Genomic DNA, 21,942 nt, shown 5'->3' on the forward strand with positions numbered 1-21,942 from the left:
CTACCTTGAGTTTATCAAGGTACTTTGTTTGCTGCCTGTCTTGTTATGACCTCATAAAGGTCCGCTTCATGAGATACCACTTATGCGTGTTGCCGGAGCAAAACTACAATAGGAAGTAACCAGCGTCAATCATTTATTTTTGTTTGTTTGTTTGGTTGGTTGGTTTTTTGAAGCTGATGGTAGTTAAAGGGAAATGACACATGACAGAGTATGTTGAGTTTTATTTCTGTCTTTTTTTTCTTAGTGTAGAAAACGAACATCTCAAACATGTTTTCCATCTTCTGTAAGAAGTAGTTCCTCGGTTGATTTCATTTTCACATCCATAACACGCATGCACATATGACTATGTATTTTTCTCCACGCATCCAGAGCTGAATGCATATTTTATACAGCCAGTATGAAAATGATGTTATTTGTTTCATGTGTGTTTGTCAAAGTAATTACCTCTGTATGTATTGTTAAGTTCTCTATTAAGGGAGAGCAGTTATTGTTCTTTACCTGTGCTGTTGCAAAGGTGTTGAAAACATTAAGCTGCTTTTTTTATTTATTTATGTATTTTTTTGGCAGCAACTTTAGGATCTGGCTTCATATTTGTAGAGTAAGATGAGCACTTTAAAGGTGGTGAAACAAGGAGCAGAAGTTTTTGAAGTTATGCCTGTTGTTTATTCTTCTTTGTAGCATTGGTAGAGTTATCCATTTTATTCAAGAAGAAATGTTGTCTGAATTTATACCCCCCCCCCTTTTCTTGTCTTTTCTTCTTTGTATTTAGAGAATAAAGACAGTTGAAAATGTGATCAGTTTGTGCAGGGAAATGGGGTAGAAAGCTCATTCACACGCAGTCAAAAAGGGGGATTCAAATCGTGATTCAAATTGCAATCTAAAGCCCAATGGTTTATTAAGTAAAATCATGCGTGATATTGCAACAGTTTGAGTGAGGCCAAACTATGCATGACCAAGTCTTGGGGTTTGACGTGACTTTGACCTGACTGTCCAAGCCATCTTACATTATGGGATATGAAAAAATAGTACGATTTCACACGGTGTTCATACACACTTTGTACCGCAAACAATCACCACTATTTTAGAAAGTTGCATGTTTTAAGTGGTGTGTAGATCGTGACTTCAATCTCACTAATAGTCGTGATTATTACGTCCAAACACATCAAAAAGCTGTTTTTGCGTCACGATTCAAATGGCGACCCAAATAATTGTGACTATTGGTGGCTGTGTGAATGAGCCTAATATGTACAAATATGTGCAGACAAGTGACCTTAGGTTTGTTTGTTTGTTTGTTGTAAGTGTTAGTAGCTGTCAGCAGCAAAATGAGAAGGGGATGGAGGTAGGGACTGGAGTGGTAGGGCTTAAGGGGGAATGGGTTAATTTTTTTTTCTGAGTGTAATGATCGTGTTTACAAAGTGGCAAATGGTGACAGGACGTTTACGAGAAATGGCACGAGGTCTGAAGTTGAAGGATGAAGAATGCAGAGATGTTTGCAGATTTCATGCAAGTGATTTTGGAAATGGACATCTTGATGGGTTCATTGTGGTATTAATTACTAGCATTTTTCACCGAAGTCGTGTAGCCCTTCCCTCAAGAACAGAAAAAAAAGGAAATGTTTAAAGTGATGTGAATTTATGCCATGAGGTTGATATGATTGTACTATAACAAGTTAAAAATGGCAACAACAGGTGAGCAAAAGTTTAGAGTTAGGTGAGGCAAACCTGAGGAATGTAATGACTGGTTGAGTGCAGGAAAGTTACCAAAAGCTAGTGCCCTGCTGAGACTGTACATCAGTCTCTCCTGGTCAGGTGACTTTTTGACATTAACTACATAAGATCTCTGCGTTTGGTCTTGGGGTGCGTTCGAGCGCTCTGAAGCAAACTGAACCAAAGCGTACCAAACTTTACTGTGCCACATTTAGAGCGTTGGAGCGCTCTTGTTGAGAAAGCGTACCTCACGAGTTATTTTTGGAAATGGTCACGCATTTTGTAGTAACAGGGTCATTCACCTGGCGTGCTTAAACTACTTACAGATGTCCCAAACAAAGAGAATGAACTCTATGCATTATGACGTATGTGCATGTTACGCGCATTCTTCACAATGTGAACCTTTGGTACCCTTTTGGAGCACATAGGGGAGTGGTCCACTTTTGGCTGAGTTCAGTTTGGTACGGTACACTTTAGGAGCATTTTCTAGTGCTGCTCTGGCACGGGTTCCGTATAGTACGGTTTGCTTTGCTGTAGGAGAATGCGCGAACACACCTTTTTTTGTTCACAAGAATAGAAAGGTATTGTATTCCTCAGGTTCTGTTTGTGGAGGAATGAATTTCTTCTGATTCAAGGGGCAAATGACTGACGATGCATCTGTGACTTATCTTGAACAGAGTTGTGAATGATGTTTGTCTTCGGAAGAAAAATATGAAAAGTTCTGTTTAACAGATGATACATAATAGAATAAGGAGTGATGTATTTGGGATGTTGAAATCATGTGGTTTTGATAACTCAAACAGGCTTACCAGCAAACTAAATGCTTGTAACTATCTCAGTTTAGTCAAGTCAAGCTCAAATTTTCACATCCATATCAATTTTGCCTTGCTATGTTTATGCAAAATATACTCTTTGTTCTTTTGAAAGTAAAAACTGTGTCTCTTTGTACATTGTTACCTTCAACATTCAGATAAAGTATTCTGTTCATATAATTTGCAGGTGATGTGGCAGAAAGCAAAAAATAGTTATGAGTACATAGTTTGTGGAATTAATCAATTAACTTTCTCGAAAAAGCGATGATTACAGAATTTCTTTCTTGGTATTAGTTTGAGATATCTTGGGGAATGCGATTAAAGACTGCAAAAAGGCTGGTCGACCCACAATGTGGAAACTTGCGAAAGATGTTTATTTTGCATGTACTGTTTCATGTAAGATGTTGCTTCCGGGGAGAATGTTCCATGTTTTCCAGGGGGAAGGCTTTGGTGTCTAATGATACTTACGAAGAGATTTTATTATTTTTTTTTTCTTCATGTGCATCCGTCAAGTGGTGTGAAAAAGTGATGTGAGTTGCCGATAGCATTGTGCAGTGGCATTGCATATTTTGATAAGAATGTGGGTTAAATTATTGTAATTACCTTGTCACACAAACAAGGGTTATGGCCCTAGTGTATTCTGTAGAAAGGGAAAACAAAAGAGAAGTAAAAGAGCTGAAGCGAGATGAATATGTATACTTTCTTCTGCATAGAGCTGCATTTGTTTGATTGGGGAGGGGGGAGGGTAGAAAAAGGAATTGATGTTCTTCCCAGTACACACAGATATGAAGAGAGACTGAATTTAGAAGGAGTTTGAGAATCTTTGCCTACTTGTGCGTTGCGCAGTGTTTCTTTTTCTGTAGTTTTGTGAAGTTTTGTAATCATGTATTTATTGGAGGGTGTTATTATCCCCCCCCCCCTTTTGTTATTGTACTCCAGTTTATTGTTGACTGGTTCTCCGTCTCTCTTGCTCTGTATTCTTCTGTTGCCCGTGTGTTTTGACTGCTTGGCAAAACAGTCTTGTCATAACTGTCAGCTAGTAGTCAATTGTTTTGTTTGGGGCGAAGAAGGGAATATGAGATTTTAAAGAGAAGTTTTGTTTCGATTGTATCTCTTCAAAACTGGTAGAGCATAGGCCTTTAACCTGCATGCGTACTAACCGTCACACTTTTTCTAATCCGCCTGTGACTTTGATGTTGTTTCATGTATGTAATTTCCAAGAAATGTTGTAATGGCTTGATTTGGAATTAAGATGAATTTTATGTGAATATGAAATATTCGAGTGAAGATGATTATTATAATTCTCAATGTGAAATGACCTTTGACATTGCTCATTGTGAGTTGAAATAGTTCACTTGTGCTTGTTTCCTTTTGCACAATTCACAGACGCCGTTTGCTTTTTAGTCTCATTCAAGGAGATTTAGGAGACGTTAGTGCAAAGATTGATATTTTGTACAAGTAAGAACCATTCTTGCTTGAGTATTGGCTTTCTAGGAAAATTTGTTTTCTGAAGTGTTACCTTCTCCCCCTCTAGTTATGTAACCACAGTGTTTTTAACAAAGGGACCAAATTCCTGGTTTGTTTCATGCTGTACTCTGTAAGAATGAATTGGCTTTCGTTTTCATGTCTGTATACAATGTGCTTGAGTTCTGTCCAAACCAACAACGAAGCATGGAGGTGCTGAGGTCTTGATTTGTTGAATATCTCTATGTTCTGTCGATTCAATGTGATTTTGTACCAAAGGCGATGTCGTACATCATATCACTGTTTGAAGGATCGTGAACTTTGAATGTTGGATTGATCAGGAAGGTTGTTCATTGTATTTGGTTGTTTGCCTCTTCAGCTGACTGGAAATTTTCAGTCCAAGACATATTATATATATATGCATTTCACAAGTAACAGCAGAAGTTGGGAAAAAAAAATAGCAACCCAGATTTAACTGGACAAAGTGAAATTTTTGCAAAGTTTGACTACTGTTTTGCTGTTTGAGTCACAGTATAATTATACAGTATTCGTAAATTAGCATTTGGAAAAATGTTTCCATGAAAAGTCAAGAAATAATATGGAATTGGTTTCACAAGATGCTGAAACATTCAGCATACTGTGTACAGATTGCAGTCAGTAAGTTGAGCAGTGTGAAAGAAAAGAATTGCGTTCACCACTTCTAGAGTTATCTGAATCATCCCTTTCTAGCAAGAACGAAAATGGGCATATTAATGTTTGTGCATTCATGTAGGTTCATAGATTTTGTTAAGGCAGCCCCAAACCGTTGACAAAAAATCTTGCCAGACTAGTCAAGGTTTGTGGATCTGCATTGCAAAGACAAAATATTTCAACCCTTACGCCAAGTGTGGCCCCACCCCACACAGCCCTGCACTTACCCCTTACCCCCATAATGTGCATGGGATATATCGTCACTGTTGTACAAGACCTCGTATTTGAAATTTTGGTGAAAATGACTTTTTTGGACTAATGGTCAGATAATCAGTTAAGTGATGTCCTGTCCAAATCCTAGCTGTCTTACCCCCCAAAATGAAGCCACCACGACATGCCAAAGGAAAAGCTATCCCACTTGATATAGTGCTTTGGCTGCCATGTTTTTTTGCTCTCCTGAACATTTGACATTTTTGTAGATACGAGGTCTTGTCGCCCCAGCGACAATATGTGTTTTGCGACCAATGCATTGTTACCAGTAAAAATGTATCTGTTCAATTTAATAGCAAGCATTCGTAAGCACTATAGTTCATTCAGATTCATATTGGTGTGGTCAAACTGCATTGAGATGACCCTCTTTGTAAGCATGCATTGGTAGCATTTTCTGCTCTCAAAAAATATCTAACCCCTTTGCCTTCAGGAAGCTGGTGAGTCCTGTACGAAGTCTGTGGGGTATTACAGAATTCAGTAGTTCGGGGGTTAAAGGGATCTTATAGTTTTGGTTGAGACCTAACTTCTCTTTTTTATCATTTTGTGGGGAGAAAGTGAAAAACTTCTTAATGAAATATGAAAGAGCATTTGATTCCAAGAGGAATTCAATGTATAATTTGATGAAAATTGGTTTTGAAATGGTGAAGATATGCAAAACAGTGTGATCATAATAAAAGGTGGGACCCACCTTTTATTACAATTGCTTTGCTTTGCTTTGTTTTTGGATATCTCGGCCATTTCAAAACTGATTTTCATCAAATAAACTCTGCATTTCTCCTCCTGTGTGGGGTATTGCAGAATTCAGTTGTTTTGACGTTACACTCTGTCGTCCCCCATTCTGATCTTGCCCAGCTGTGCCCACGTCTCTTGGATTATGTTTTTTGTGCATTTTATTTTCTTAACAGAAATATAGCTTGTTGTGTTAATGAAAAACTCATACCCTGAATTGTGGGGCATATTTATGTGACTCTTTGTCCGCTATTTCATCTCGGAATTTTAATGACATAGTCTCCTAATTTCATTGTATATTTGTCTTCTTTTTTTCTTTTTTTTTGTTGGTAACTTTATCCTTGCATCTCGCAAACTTTTTGATGTCTGCTCCTTGACAGTTTGTGTTTTTGTTTTTGTGGTATTTTTTCTTTTTGGAAGGGGGATCCGTTTTCATACAAAATGTTTCTAGTTGCAAAGTAGCAGCATTTCTTTGTAGTTACTGATCACAATAATCAGAAGAAAAAAACAACAACAAAGCAAACATGCGAAAACAACAGAAGATGGTGTAGATAAAAAGTCGCAATGAACAGTTTACCTTCATTTGTCGTAGTTGATTCTCATAGTTGAATTTTCTCTGCAGTTCGCTCTGTATCTTTTTGTAGTAGATTAAGATACCACAGTATTGGTAGAAACGGAATGTGACACCACTTTTGTTTTTCTGTTCTTAAATAGTTCCAGTCAGTATTTGTTTCATATTATCTTATTTTGATAAGAGCTGAAAGAAAAAACAATCTATATAATGTCAGAAGTGCTTTGGAATGAAATTAGCAGAAAAAAAAAATCTGTTTGTTATATGCATGTATGTCTGAACAAGATGATAAGAGCAGTTTATCTCAAGAGTAAGCGGATAGAGAAGAAGTTTATTTTATGCTTGTGCTTTTTTTCATTTCTTATACGTCGGTCACGATCACTGGGGATGGTCTGAAATTCTTGTCTTGTCTCTTCTTTTTTTCAAATGTCTTTACTCTTTTTGTTTAATTTTAAACATTTTTTCTTTGCTTCTTAATAAAGTATAACACTTTATCATAACATTCAAGGTGTCATGACTATGATTTTATGTGCTGTCTTTGCAGTGTGCATATTGTGTGTCATATTACTTTACAGTATAATAGTACGTGTGTATAGCTTTCTCACTAGGCTTGAACAAAGGAATTCGGTACAATTTCCACAGAGTTCCATCCAAGCATTCTCTTTGTGATTAAACTAGTGAAACGCAGCTCTCCGACCTCCACCCACAAAAAGAGATAAATATAATGTATTTCCACCATTGAAAATCGACATTTCTACAGGTGGAATTACACGAATCTTACATAACAACAACAACAAAAAATCAGATGTGTGATATTTGTGTGTGGTCAATAATGGATATACAATGTACTCAACACGCAACGAGCCGTAGTGTTCATAAAAGCAAATTCTGTTTGTTAGTGCGCGTGCTTGTGTGCGTCACAGTGTGTGCCGAGCAAAAAGATGTAAAAACTCTCTTTGGTGTCAAGTTTCTGGCTCTTTCGATAAAGGTCTGGGCCGAGTTGCGCAAACTGTGGTTTCAGAGTACATTCCATTTTAGTATGACGAAGAATTACGTATGGTTGTCCTTTATGTAGCCTTTTTGTATTTTTAGAACCTGTTGTGGAGTTCTTATTCTTAAATTAAGGAGTATGATTCACTCCCCGAGATGAATTATATAAAAACAAGATTAAAAAGAACAATATCCAGTTGTGATTTTACTGTACAGTTGGTTTACTGTGAAGTGCTAGCAGTATACCATGATCCTTTAGGCTTTAATTACTTCTTTCTGCACCGGGGGGGGGGGGGGGGGGGGGGGGGGGGGGGGAGAGGGAGGGGGGGGGGTCAGTATCCCTTACGAAGAAAGAATCTATCTTTGTAAGGGGTACTGACACCCCCCTCCCCTCCCCCCTCCCCCCCCCCCCCCCCCCCCCCCCCGTGCAGAAAGGAAAGGAGCCAGTGCCAATGAATTTGTGATGAAAACAACTGATAGCTATGAGCATTAACCAATTGCATCGAAGCTGTTTGAAGCTGAGCTTTATTATTTGTCGTCTTGGCTGCTTGACAGCGAGTAAATGGGGAGCTTTAGTTGTGCGACGCGGGCGTTAAGATGAAAAAAAGAAAGAAACAAAAGCAAAACATTGTCTTTAGCATGAGTTAGACCGCTCACCAAAATTAGTCTTGCTTCGTCTGAGTTTTCACGACGGTTCTGTATGGGCCATTTCAGCGTCTGCTCAAATTCACTTTGATTATGACAAACGACTCATGGAGGCGTTATTTTACTTTGGAGGCTGACTAAGCGTCTTCTCGAAACTTATATTGCAAGACGACCCAGGGAGAGGGGAGAATAACATACGAGTAGCATAACCGTCAAGGCAGTCGCAGCTGCAGCCGCAGTCGTCGTAACGGCCGCGTCGCAAATCTAAAGCTCCCTGAAAATGTTCGAGCGTAAGTTGCCAAACTCCGCCCACTTCTCCAAGTGGCTGATTGACCTTCCTGTGAGGCTGGGTCTAAATGACGTCACTTGAAAGATACCTCTCCAGTTATATCACGGCCGTGTTTATCACGGGCTTATCTATTTTATTTGCTAAGCTTATGAACTTTTAAGCAGATACTCTGTAACCAAGACTAAAACCAAACGCTGAGCAACACGAAATAACGTAGATAGCTCTCATCATCATTCTGCAATACCGTGTGCCGCGTCTTTTTTGGTGGATCATTCGTGAATTGGAGATCGTGGCTCGTTGAAACGGGCGTTTGGTAGACAATCATGGTCGGGCGACTGAGCCTCCTTACTTTGGGAGTTCTTCTCGCCTGCAGCTTCGGCGTCGTTTTGGGTCAGCTCCACCCTGATTTAAACAGATTTCTCCGGTTGCAAAGAGCAGGCCAGTTGAGCGGTAATTCATGCTTTGTCTTTCTTATTGTATTTATACAAAATAATGTATGCGAAGATTATTGCAAAAGATCATTTTACATTAACTGCTAGAGTGTAGATATTGATGATAATCAACGCTGCCATGATTGACGTCGTTCCGTTTATTTTCATTAATTAATTATTATCAACGTTTTTTATAATTTGTCGTCAGTTGTGTCGTAATGAATGGGTGTATCATTGCCGCAACCAATAATCTTAGGAGGCCGATGCTTGTGTTGAATTTTTCTATTCAGAATTACCGTAATAATTTTCTTGAAAGCATTATGATCACTCAGAAAGAGTCAAATTTTGTTTCAGCTAAGCTAAAGTGACAGGTGACTGGCCCGTCCTAATTCTCTCATAACTTGTATCACTGCAATTCCTTTCCAAAATGGTCAGCTTAAAGCATCTTCTGAAGCTATCACAAAGTTTAAAAAGCGCAAAACAAAAGGTACCAAAGTGTCTTATCTGCTACTAGTATTTACAGGTGTATAGGCAAAGTGCGTTCGACCGATAATCAGTGTAGATCTACCCGTAATTACGTCATTAAGAAGAAGAAAAAAAAAAAACCCCGCAAAACCTAACATAGCTGAGGTTAATCATGTTTGATGTGGGCAATCATAGCAGTTGGTGTCAATTATACTTAGCACTCCCCATACATTATACAGCCGTGATCGACAGATATGATTATGATTATATATAATGCCGTATCGAGCTGCTACGCATGGCATTAGGTGTAGGCCTGCTACTCATGGACTATCATAATGGTTCGTTATGATGCAGTTTAAGATTTATCTGTACATGTAATATCTTAATCCTTACGAGCTCCTCAACCAACAAAAAGACTAGAGGTAAAGCGACGTCAGATTATAAGCCTACTCAACAGTACGACGTCATCAAGTTAAAATGATGCACAAAGATGTGATTGTGATGGATGTACAGACAAAAGTGGTTACCTAATGTACATCGTCTCTATCATTGTCATCAATCCCTACACCATTCCATTATATCAAGAAACTTAAATTCAAATTTGTATATACGAGTTGTTATCTCATCATAACAAAATGTTGATATACCTACAAAAAGCAGGAGGATGATGTATAATTGTTCCCAGTTTCTACTGTAAAACAAGGAATGTCCTGGTGCATCTTAATTTCGCGAGAGTCAAGATTCTCAAAATCATATGCACGCGAAAGTTCTTGTCTACACTGTATAAATCAAACGCCATTGACAGTTCGCAAAAGTTTCATGCCGCAAAAATATTTTGCTTTACAGTAATGGGGCAACGTTAATCTTGATTTTCGTTAGTTCTAAAATTGATTATTGCAGGACAAGAATTTATGTCTCAATTATTTTACTGTATTCATCTTATCCCCCATTCGGACCACAGCCATGAAATTTCACCTAAATCTTACTCAGCGTATACCTAGGGCGTTGTTTCTCGTCGATGACAATGACTCTGCTAATCAAGAGGATATGCGTTTCTCGCTGATGTAGGCCTATATTTTATACAATATTTTACATGTGTATGATTTGAGGATTTCTGATGAATAAAAATCCCGCAGATTTGCTGTCGTTTTTCACAGTCTTTCAAAGTTCATGTAATTAAAGTGATCAAATATAATTGTAATTCAAAAGCTACCACGTATGCAAGTAGTGGAATTTTCATAACTGTAAGGATACGAGTGTTTGTAAGTTTTTCCGAAATGCCCTGTGATAGTTCGCATCACCCCCTATATTTTCATATGATCGCTGTTATGAAATATATGAAGAGTTTGTTTGCAAAAACCGATAAGTCCATATTTGCCAAATGGAGATATTTGCGATTAAAGGTCAAGAAAAATAAGGAGAATAATAAGAAAAATTTTGCTTCTTTTGACCATAACATAAAAAAATGCCTTTATATGTAGTGACCAATATATCATTTAAAAGGTATTATTTTGTACTTTATGACAGAGATCGTACTTCAAAATCTTCAAAAATGGACTTATTGGTTTTTGCAAACAAACCCTTCATAGCTTTATCAACATTAAATGATACAATTTATATTCTACTATTGGTTTTCATATAATTCCCTGATACAAAACGAGTGCACTTGGTTCGAAGTGATTGAGAGCTTGTTTGGTCTTTCTTTGCCATCAGATGATGAACTCGTTCGGGATTTCCAACGCTCTGTGACGAAATACGGATTAGACTTTGACGAAACCCTCGACCTCCTCACGAACAAGCAAAAGTTTTTGGAAGTAAGTTCCTTGTATAGAGAGGTGATGTGCCGCTGTAAAAGAAAATAAAAAAAAGACAAGTTCATTCATTATGCTCTCCGTGATGCTTTCACCTGGTGTAATGTCGCGAACAACTTCTGCATTTTAAAGTGAGTAACTATAAAATTAATAACGTCGGCTGAGAATGGTAAGGGGGTTAAGTGACCACAAAACCCATAGTGTTCGAGAAGACTTAAAGCCCTTCTCATTCTCAACAGACGAAAATCTCTTTAATGTATCGATACTTTCGTATAACAATAACCAGTAACAAGTTAAGTCAGCGGATATACGAAAACAACATTCAGTAAAGTCGATATTTTTACTGTGTTAGCGGCAACCGATCAGTATTTTGTTAAAGTAAGTATTAGGTATCATTTTTCGTATGACTGAACATGCTGTGAGTTGATGGCTCTCACCCAATTTTTTGTTTCTTTGTTGTTTCTATCTTAATGGGAATGACTTGATCGATATAAAGATAGAATTGTGATTAATTGAAAAGAATTTGCCCAACATCCAATAAACATGATGAATGTGTGAATCGCAGAAGGAAAGCTCTCAATTAGATACATTTTTTTTATCGTCATAACATCTGCATCGGTTAGCGTTTTATGATCGAAGGTTTTATCATACTTTATATCAATAAGTAGGCAAAAGTGTATTAGGAAATGCTGTAAATGATTCCGTGATCATCAATCTCCGTCAATTTCTGTCCATTCAGCGCCAAAATGAGAAGATTGCAGAATTCAGGAGAAACTCCCGAGTCGTGGACTATCCCACTGGTCGGCGTTTCTATGTCTTCGCCGATGAGGCGGTATCGCAGCAATGCCTCGACGATGTCGAACGATACGAAACCGACTTGGCGAACAGGGTCTGGTACGCCACGATAAGTAAGAATCGTGAAGATACATATTACTGTAACCTTTGCCCTTTATCTCTCACAATTTAAGGTGAAACATCTATTCACATATGATTATTCATACTTATCAGGTTTATAAGTCTTTTCTTCTTCCCCATCCCTCCCCCTCTCTCTTTAAGTTTTTCCTTCAGTTAAATCCATAACAGTATAATATATGTGAACATTCTCATTAAGTTACTCTTCAACTTAATACACTTCCGTTCAACTATTCTGTCCAAATGCAATTTTGTCATGATGTTATAATTATTTTGCTCCCACTGGTCATCGTGCTGGTCATTAAGATTTCAATCCTTTATCAGTCTCCTGCATTATTTTTCATCATGACGTAAAATCTAACACTTATTTCATTCATCTATTACATTTTTTCAATAATCAATGTAATTTTTAACATGATTTGATGATGATGATGACGATTAGTATAATCATAATTATTATATGTTGTCATTACTATTATTCCTGTAATTATTATCTCTGTTATTGGTTTTTTATCATTGTCATTAACACTATTCTAGTAGAATAGTAGAAGTTGTTGTAGTAGTTGTTGTAGTAGTAGTAGTAGTAGTAGTAGTAGTAATAATAATAATAATAATAATAGTAGTAGTGGTAGTAGTAGTAGTAGTAGTAATAGTAGTGGTAGTATTAGTATTAGTATTAGCAGTAATAGTAGTGGTAGTAGTAGTAGTAGTAGTAGTGGTAGTAGTAGTGATAGTAGTAGTAGTAGTAGTAGTAGTAGCAGTGATTATTGTAGTAGTGCACTACTTGAAATAGTATAGTATTAAACCCATTATTGTACAGTAGTAGTAGTAGTAGTAGTAGCAGCAGTAATCATTGTAGTAGTGCACTACTTGAAATAGTATAGTATTAAACCCATTATTGTTCACACTCGATTTTAAACTTTCATGACACCATAGTGGCAGATTCGGAAGGGCAGCCGAACCTTCGCCAGAGCCTTCGCACTTTCAACTTCAAGTACCCGGGCAACGTGTGGCTCTGCAAGTCTGTGAAGAAGAACGGGACCTTTGCGGCCCCCTTCGACGCCAAGTACTGCTACACAAGAACCCCGTTTGGGCAGGACTTGACGGGCGAGGTAAGTGTTAGTTAGGACACACCTTGTTTAATTTTCTAATCTGTTTTGTTTTCCTCGCAGCTGTCTTTATAGCGACTCCAAAAAGTATAAGTGAGGGGGACTATAATGGGATATCACATCGATAAACTTATGCAGATATACTAATGTAATTAGAATACTATACGACATGCAAAATAATACAAAGAAAACAAAACAATACCAAAAAATTAAGACATCATTTGATGTAATCATTTCTTTGGCTATAAATGCATTAAAACACGAAACACTTTTTTTCTTCCACATCTTCACAAGCTTGCTATAAAAAAAGTACACAATCACCCAGGCAGCGCTCATGCCATTCTCATTAAATGAGAATTTTATTTTGTTTTCTACACAAAATGATATAGATTATGTATCTTACATTCAATTATAGATTATGTATCTTACATTCAATAATTACTATATAGTTGATTTAATTTCTCATGTACTTGAACTCATGAAAATGCAGTGGAAGGACAGAGAGAGAGAGAGTATTAAAGATAGATTGCGAGAGACCCAAGTTTACGAAAATATCTTGAAAGACGTTAGAAAAGCTTCGTAAATAATTATTATAAAAATGCTACAAGATCTCCCATCAGGAAAGCAAGAGTACAATGATATTCTTTTTTAAAGTTAAAATATAGTCAATTGGTGGTGTATGAGAGTCTGTGCTTTGTCGTGAGTATATTAAGATCAGAATGGTAAGAATTCGATTCTTGTAAGAAGATTTCAACATGTCCACGATTCGTCTTTCCAATGTCGGTGATCTCAGGGGGCGAATTACCTTGGGTATGGGACCTGTTGGCCGGCGACGTGTACACAGGACGAGATCAACACCTTGTCACAGAAGAGTAAGACATTAATTTAGTTCTTTGTATTTTTTTTTATTTTGGTTGTTATTACAAGCTCGTCACCAGAAGTATATAGGTTGGAGTTAATACATTGTGTGAGAAGCCAAGAAGTGATACCCGCAAAGTCATCTATTTCATTTTATGAAAACCTAGAGACCGGAACAAAATAATTCATCCAACAAGGATGAAGAAGACCAAAAAAAAAAAAAAAAAAAAAAAAAAAAGAAAAGAAGAAGGAGGGGGATCACAGTCAGCAAAAAGTTGGTGACAATATAGACACGACTCCTTTTCCCGTTGCAAATTATGGCAGTGACTCCTAACCTAATACTGATACACATAGATATAATTTTAGAAATGCACTTTTGGTGCCAACTTCGTCTTAGTTTTCTGACGAGCTTTCTCTTCTATGTAGTTACAGTACTAATTATGACGTCACGGTAGATTCAGATGATATCACGTTTTCCCTGACATTTATTGAGCAGCGATGCCGACAAATTGCCGTGCATTAATAAAATTTAATGTGATGGGTTTTGTATGGATTCGAACCCTCATCTTTCTGATTATATTGAACAATTAAACCTTCCTACTAAGGTAACAAGACACTTTTGGAAACCGTGACTATGATCATTGCAAACTCTTTCAGGTCATACACTAACTATTACAGTATCCGCTAAATTAGTTTTTTTTTTTCGCTTTATTAGGAAAAAAAAAAGCTTATTCATGATGTTATCACTGGATGGAAAATTATTGCCCCTCCCCGAAAATTATAACATTAACGCTTATACATTGATTATTCTTTTAAAAACCATTAAGTGGAGTAAGTTGTAGTATCGACAGCTATGAAGCATCAAATCGTCAATACAACTTAAATTACATAACTTTTAAGGCAGAGAGTAAATGATTGAGGGTATTTACAGATTCAAAGTACAAAGTATTTCCTCTGTACTTGCGTAATAGATCTGTGTTTGACACCGGCATGCAGGACAAAGGAAGCAGCGTTAAGTTATGATTATATAAATTACATTGAAGTTTGCTTTAGATGTTGCTTTGGATTTTTTTTTTTTTTTTTGCATTGCATTGCTGGTGAATAGGTTCGTTTCGTATGAACTTTTCGTAGGATGCGGATAATGATGAAAAAATATGTATATTTCGGACGTCCTATCGCTGTACTCATAGTACACTACAAAAAGCACACATAGTGACAAACAAACAGATAATACTTGTCTGTTTGGTTGTTTCTTCCTGGCAATCTTGCCTCACCTCCGTGTTGATCACTGATCGTGTGTACATCTGAACCGATCAACAAACATCTAATTAAATGCGATTATTAAAGGAGAGGCCCAACTGTGGACTTCTCACGCCCTTGTTTACTTTGAAATTACGAAACGCGAACAAAACTGACTGGGCGGATGATGGTTGAACTTGCTTCTTTATGCGTGGCGACAACGGATTAACATTCCTACCCAATGCAGTGTAGTCTTTGAAGGAGGAATATAATTTGTTTTGTAATAACCTTTAATACATCAAATCGAATTGAAAGAGTTCATCAAAATAAATTTTTGAAAGAGGAAGGATTGAACTATTGTTTGTAGAAACACGTGCTGCAATGATATCATGGGTATGGACTAAACAAAATGATGAAGAATGTAAGAGCGAAATTTCTCTCCTTTCTCAATGCATTGAACAATAGATAGATAGATAGATAGATAGATAGATATATAGATAGGTAGATAGACAGATAGATAGATAGATAGACAGATAGATAGATAGATAGATAGATAGACAGATAGATAGATAGATAGATAGATAGACAGAGATAGATAGATAGACAGACAGATAGATAGATAGATAGACAGATAGATAGACAGATAGATAGATAGATAGATAGACAGATAGATAGTAGATAGACAGATAGATAGATAGATAGTAGATAGACAGATAGATAGACAGATAGATAGATAGATAGATAGACAGATAGATAGATAGATAGATAGACAGATAGATAGATAGTAGATAGACAGATAGATAGATAGATAGATAGATAGATAGATATGAAGAGAGAGATAAGGAAGCTATCCCAATTCAAATTTGGCACCATACCTTCATAGACATGATATCACCTATCTTTGCCTATAATGATATACTGTCAGGTCAATCACAACCGTTACGCTTTTGAGTGAACAAAAACGTTATTTTTAGTTTTATTTGTTCTTTACACCATTTCGTTGCCTTTCTATGTAAATTTTTAATGAAGGTTTTCGTTGTTGCTGATGCTGCTGTTTACCCTTCATTTGTAACATCGTCATGATTTGATGTAAAGAAAATATATCGATCATCCTCATATTATCTTTGCAATTACATTTTATGTTACGCCGTCGTGTGTATAACTCATGAACCAAGGCACTTAGCTTTACATTCTACATTGTTGTTCATTTGCCTTTGGTTCCATGTTATGTGTTTTGTGTTATGCAAACTACTGCCACTGCTCTATTTCCAAGTAGAATTAACAAATCTATCTATACAACGTTGATATTGTCACTGCTGTATTCTACATGGGCATCATAGAAAATTATGTTATTATATACTACAAATACAGAATATAAATAAATGGAAATTCTGATGGAGCAATCTCCAAGAATATCATATGCAATTTGATGCATTTTATGCACTTTATCAGAAATCATACGTTTAATTTCTCTCAAGGTTGGGCCATTGCTCTGACGAACCGAACTTACGTAGTGGATTGCCAAGAACCCGAGCCATGGAGAACAGCCGACATTGCTTTCCTGTAAGTACCATCACCACGGACTCTTTATTTCTATATATCAACGCCCATGTTACAAACTTTTATTTTTTTTTTCAATAAATAAAACTGAAATTAAATTAAATTGAATTGAAGTGAAAACGAGTATTACAGTTGAAGTACGTGATGCTTCCACAATTTCCATTTATTTAAGGCTTTGACTACCATTTCATCTCAGCTAATCTTGTATTTATCAATTTTGTCTTTCTTTTACTTGTGTGTATCAGCACCCTGCTTTCCTTCTTTGCATTGTTGGTATGCATTGGCACCTTCTACGAGATATACCTCCAAGTTTTGGTGTTGGGAAGGATCGAGGAATTGCGCTGTGATAATAAGTACCGATTCGACGACGAAGTGCATGCCGACAAAGGGAAACAAGACCCTCCGGTTATCGTCATCGCGAAGGCCACGAAGGCAGTTGGAAGCGAAAAGAGTATCGACGAGGACCCTGATGACGACAACGATCGCGACTCGGCTCTGACGTCGTCTTCGGAGGAGATCGACCAACAGTCCAGCAGCGCCGATGACCGGTCCGAGGACGACGGTGTGGTGAACGAAGGTTTCAAGAGTGACGAAGACACGTCGGTCCATCCGAGGAAGACTGTCACCATTGAGGAGTTCGACGTCGAGCAGCCGACATCGGGCGGAAACAAGAGCATTGCTCGCAGATGGGGTAAATAACCAATGCGTATCTTAACAACGTGCAATAAGTTGTACCATATCAGTCTCACTATTCATTTCTATTTCATCATGGTCGGAGTGTACATAAAACTTCGCTATAAAACCATCCCGGTGCTTGTACATGACAAATGTTTCTCGTATCAAGGAATATCTTTGGTCGGCAGATTTTAGATACAAAGAAGCAGAACTTCTTTTTGTTGAGAGCAGTGCGAGTACTGAAGAAAAAACTGCCATGGCAAACTGGGAATCGTAATCATGCTTGTCAAAATATATACTTATAATACGTTCTTGAAGTTGTAAAAATGATAAATATCAAAATCATAGTCATTGTTTTTCAGCTGCAGTCATTTTAATTCATTTCATAAGAAGCAATTTAATGATAACAATGATAATGAGGGCAGCCGTATTTATGTCTATTACATTTTATCATAATTGATTTGGGATATCTTGTATTCAGTTATGTAACTCTAAATTGCAAATCTTCTTGATGAGGGCATTGACCTCATCCTTCCCAACCCGCCTTCCTTTTTTTGCAGAGCTCCTAGATGGCGTCTTGATCTCCTTTTCGATGGTCACCAACTGTAAGAAGATATTTAGCGCCAAGAAGACCAAGAACACCATGGCCTCACTGAATGGGATTCGTGTTCTCAGCATGCTTTGGGTTATTCTAGGACACACCGTGGCATTCTACATCGGCCGATTTGGTACGTCAATCAAAATTTGGTTCCTTCGCTTTCTCGTTTACTGAGCTACCAATCTCTTACCCACTCCATCGTTATACAGAGTGAAAATACGTGGGCCGACAGGTAGCTATATAGGTCAGGTCTATACATAGAAAGAGAAAAAGACAACAACAACAAAGGCGACGACGACGACAACAACAACAACAACAACAAGACAAAGATGGCAGATGAGAGAGAGAGAGAGAGAGAGAGAGATAGCTTATACAAATATACTTGAGAGTTTCTTGTGAAAACTATTCAAATGGACAGAGATGACGACACAATTGTACTGAAATGGAGGGCTCACCGAGGTCCATAGATTCAGCCAGAAATTTTCGAAATTATGCTGTGGTGATTATTTGTGTTAAATTTTGGACTCAAAAAAGATGTAAACGAAAAAAAAAAGGGGGATCGGCACTCGACAGCACCGGGCCTCAGAGCCAGTGATCGGAAATTGAAAAGCTTAGCAGCGGTGAGACCGAGTAAATGTTGCACGTCCATCAACTGCCCATCGAAGGGTCTGGTGATGTCTGAATTCTTGTATCTTTGGGAGTTGTAATTGTTCATCACAGGAATAGCTGCAACATCATTTCACGAATATCATTTCTGAAAATTTTGTCAAAAGTGACGTCATTTCCCAAATAGTATACCATGCAGTGTCGCTCATATAATACTAACATTCTGAAGTAATCAAAAATAGATAATTATAATCACGTGAAGCTCTTTAAATCAATCATTGTAGGATAAATTTCTGATCCCAAACCATAAAGATATGAATAGGAAGATAGAGAAATCGTTGCAAAGGATAGATAAAGAGAGAGAAGGGGAGAGGGAGGGAGGGAGGGAGGTAGAGATGGAAACCTTTTGCAATTGGACATAAACCCGAGGACGTAAAATCCAAGTATAATGTAAGTCCAAAGCTGCTATGATGCTTATCATGTATCGCGACAAAAATCTTATTGTTCATGTCCATTCATCTTTTTTCATTTCTTTTGGATGGTCACCGTGGTTACAGAGAATCCCAGACAACTTTTCGACATGTACCAGGAGTATGGCTTTTGGGCGATAATCAAGGGAGACATCTCAGTGGACACCTTCTTCATTCTCAGGTGAGGTTTTTGAGAGAAACAAACAAACAAACAAACAAACGACGGATACTGACTCTTTCGTCACGTAAGTGTCCACTAGTAATACAAAGTACCTACTGCAGAATGTGCTCTTGCGGTCGTAGTTGCGATACATTATGTTACAAAAGATATGAGTTTTAAACTGCGTTTCAAGCTATGTTTCAGTACCTAATTGAAGTCTGAGATCATTCAAGAGTGAATGATAAAAGAATCGCACTGTTTAATTTCATCAAACATTCAGGATCGAGCTCAACTGTCTTGTTAGATCTTTCTCATGTCTCATCTTGCCTTGTTTTATTTCATTAATTTTTGTTTTGCATTGTTTGTTATTCAAATATTAACTCTTTCATCTGCTTTCCATTTTTATCCCCATACAGTGGGTTTCTGGTCACCTTTCTGACGCTCAAAGCCCTCGATGGCCAGAAGCTCCGGACCGGCTACGAGTGGGCGGTATTCTACTTCCATCGCTGGTGGCGCTTGACCCCCGTCTACATGGTGGCCATGGGCATGAACGCTCTCATGTTCCCGCATTTCGGCCAGGGCTTGTGGCGTGACGAGATGAACGAGTTCACGCGGTCCTTCTGCCGGAAGTACTGGTGGACACACCCACTTTACGTCAACAACCTCGTCCCCTTCGACGCGAGCACGGAAGACACGGTAAAGTTTAACTTGTTGTCTCCATCTTCGTGAACTTCACTATTTCTACCTTCACACTTATTTTTTGTTTTAGAGTTTGTTATTTTAAAGACAATTTATCTTTCAGGTGTGTATGAGTGGAAAAGTTGTGGTTAGATCCGATCTGCAAGTTATACTCACTGCTCCAGATTTGTCAAGTTTATTTGATCATTTTGACTTCCGATAATCAATAATGAATAAAGGAATCGTCTCTGTGATGTACAGACACAAGGTGACCGATTACCTGAAATATACATAATTCATTTATTCATGTACTGATATATCATTGATGCTGCATGGATAGCTCCGTGTCTGTTTGGTGGAATGCATGCTGAAAATTAGAAGAGGCTTTTAGTACATCCTCTTGAAGCGTTTATTGCTGTGCATGATTACTTCACCACCGATGCATATATTCATAATTATTATTTGCATAGTTATATCAATAATTATTTAAGTCCTGTTCTATCGTTCATAATAGCATCCCCCTTCTCTCTCTCTCTCTCTGCAGTGCTTTGGTTTGTCCTGGTACCTGGCAAATGACATGCAGTTTTTCATCATAAGCCCCATCATCATCGTCCTTCTCCATAAGTGCGTATTTTTTTTTCTCACTCAGTATCATTTCAGAAAATGGCTCTCAAAATACGGAAGACATAATATTCAGAAAAAAATATATAATTTCTCAGCAATGGGATTGATTGCCGATTGAGACGATTATGATATAACCATAACTTGTAAGTTGAAGAGTATATAGCGACTAATACTTAACAGTGTCTCTACGCATTGTTTTTGGATGGAGTAAAGATTCATTGATCGACTGATTCACAATCTGTTTTGTTTTAATTTTGTCAAATCCTCTGCCGTTTTTTGCTATTCTCTTGTCTTGTCTTTCTTACAAATTTATGACATAATTAGGGTCTTGAAAGCTGAGTTTTATCATCTCCTTTTGAGTATAATTTATCTTAGTGCATGTCTATTGTCACAGATTGTTTTTTTTTTCAAGTTTCTGAATTTTTGTATAGGTCTGCTTGTTTCTCATAGAATTGGATTGTTGATAATTGAAAATGACCCAAACCAAATAGGATAGAAAACTTTCGCGGTATCACATCGAGGTGTTAAAGGAAAAGAAAAGAAATCCAACTCGGGACTATTGTTGGATTGTCGGTTATGGTGTGCGAAGTGGTTTGCATTTCATTGTGTCTAAGGTAATGCGCTTCGACCTGAAGTTTGAGTTTGGATCTATTTTAGTTGACCTCGTATAAAGCTATCACATTAATGTTTGAAAAACAAGCAACCACAAACCCGGCACGCACAGACGCTAGACTTGAAATTTACCTTTGGCGACCCAAACTTTAATTGTGTGAAACCTGTAAACTTCAGAAAAGCCAGACAATATGAATGTTCGTGTACACGTCTCAATAGTTTCATGACTTTTATCTTTTCCACAATGCAACAGGAAAGGCAAAGCTGGCATGGCGCTGATCACTTCGATAATGCTCGTGTCGCTGGGGGCGCTTTTTGGTATCAACTGGTACTGGGGGCTCACCATCAATGGCACAGAGTGAGTGAAGGGAACTTTCTAATAGCAACATTCGACTAACGTCTAATGACGTTTAGAATAGCACTGTGAAATACAAACCAATATATATATATATATATATATATATATATATATATATATATATATATGTATATATATATATATATATATATTTAGTGAGAACTATGAGCAAAGAAAAGTTCTCACTATTTATTTATTTGTTTCTGGTCAGTTTTCCCTTTCTTGTTTCTATATATATATATATATATATATATATATATGTATATATATATATATATATATATATATATATATATATATATATATATTATTGTATCTGTTTCTGAATTTATTTTTCTGTTATTACAGTGGCTTATCCTTTCATCTATTGCAGAACCATCTGATTATAAACATTCTTCTATAACAGTTGACATCTCCATAATAATCGATCTACCATCCTTTAACCGCAATGCCCCTGTGACCTTTCTAACTCTTGATCTAAAAGAAAAAAAAAACAATAACAAAAAGAAAACAACAACGACTATCCCCAAAAAAAGACCCTATAGGACGGGTAGAGAAACTTTTCTCCAGACAGGGAAAGGTGTAGCTCTACTTACGAGCAGAAAGAACG

At 37.3% G+C, this 21,942-nt stretch overlaps 1 protein-coding gene across 1 annotated transcript in view; it reads left to right on the plus strand.

Moving 5' to 3' along the window:
• The first annotated feature begins 8,489 nt into the window (after window positions 1-8,489).
• The window catches only part of LOC139724636 (O-acyltransferase like protein-like), a 33,260-nt gene continuing 19,807 nt past the window's right edge, over window positions 8,490-21,942 (plus strand). Inside the window, exons 1-12 of the mRNA XM_071635768.1 lie at window positions 8,490-8,616; window positions 10,776-10,876; window positions 11,613-11,781; window positions 12,722-12,897; window positions 13,688-13,766; window positions 16,470-16,554; window positions 16,797-17,242; window positions 17,787-17,954; window positions 18,988-19,081; window positions 19,477-19,756; window positions 20,283-20,362; window positions 21,228-21,332. Of these exons, the coding sequence (XP_071491869.1) occupies window positions 8,490-8,616; window positions 10,776-10,876; window positions 11,613-11,781; window positions 12,722-12,897; window positions 13,688-13,766; window positions 16,470-16,554; window positions 16,797-17,242; window positions 17,787-17,954; window positions 18,988-19,081; window positions 19,477-19,756; window positions 20,283-20,362; window positions 21,228-21,332 (1,910 nt within the window). The remainder of the gene's footprint in view (window positions 8,617-10,775; window positions 10,877-11,612; window positions 11,782-12,721; window positions 12,898-13,687; window positions 13,767-16,469; window positions 16,555-16,796; window positions 17,243-17,786; window positions 17,955-18,987; window positions 19,082-19,476; window positions 19,757-20,282; window positions 20,363-21,227; window positions 21,333-21,942) is intronic.

Source organism: Diadema antillarum, unplaced genomic scaffold, assembly GCF_040938485.1.
Source record: "Diadema antillarum isolate AM-2024a unplaced genomic scaffold, OU_Dant_1.0 scf00000225, whole genome shotgun sequence".
Classification (NCBI taxonomy): Eukaryota; Metazoa; Echinodermata; class Echinoidea; order Diadematoida; family Diadematidae; genus Diadema; species Diadema antillarum.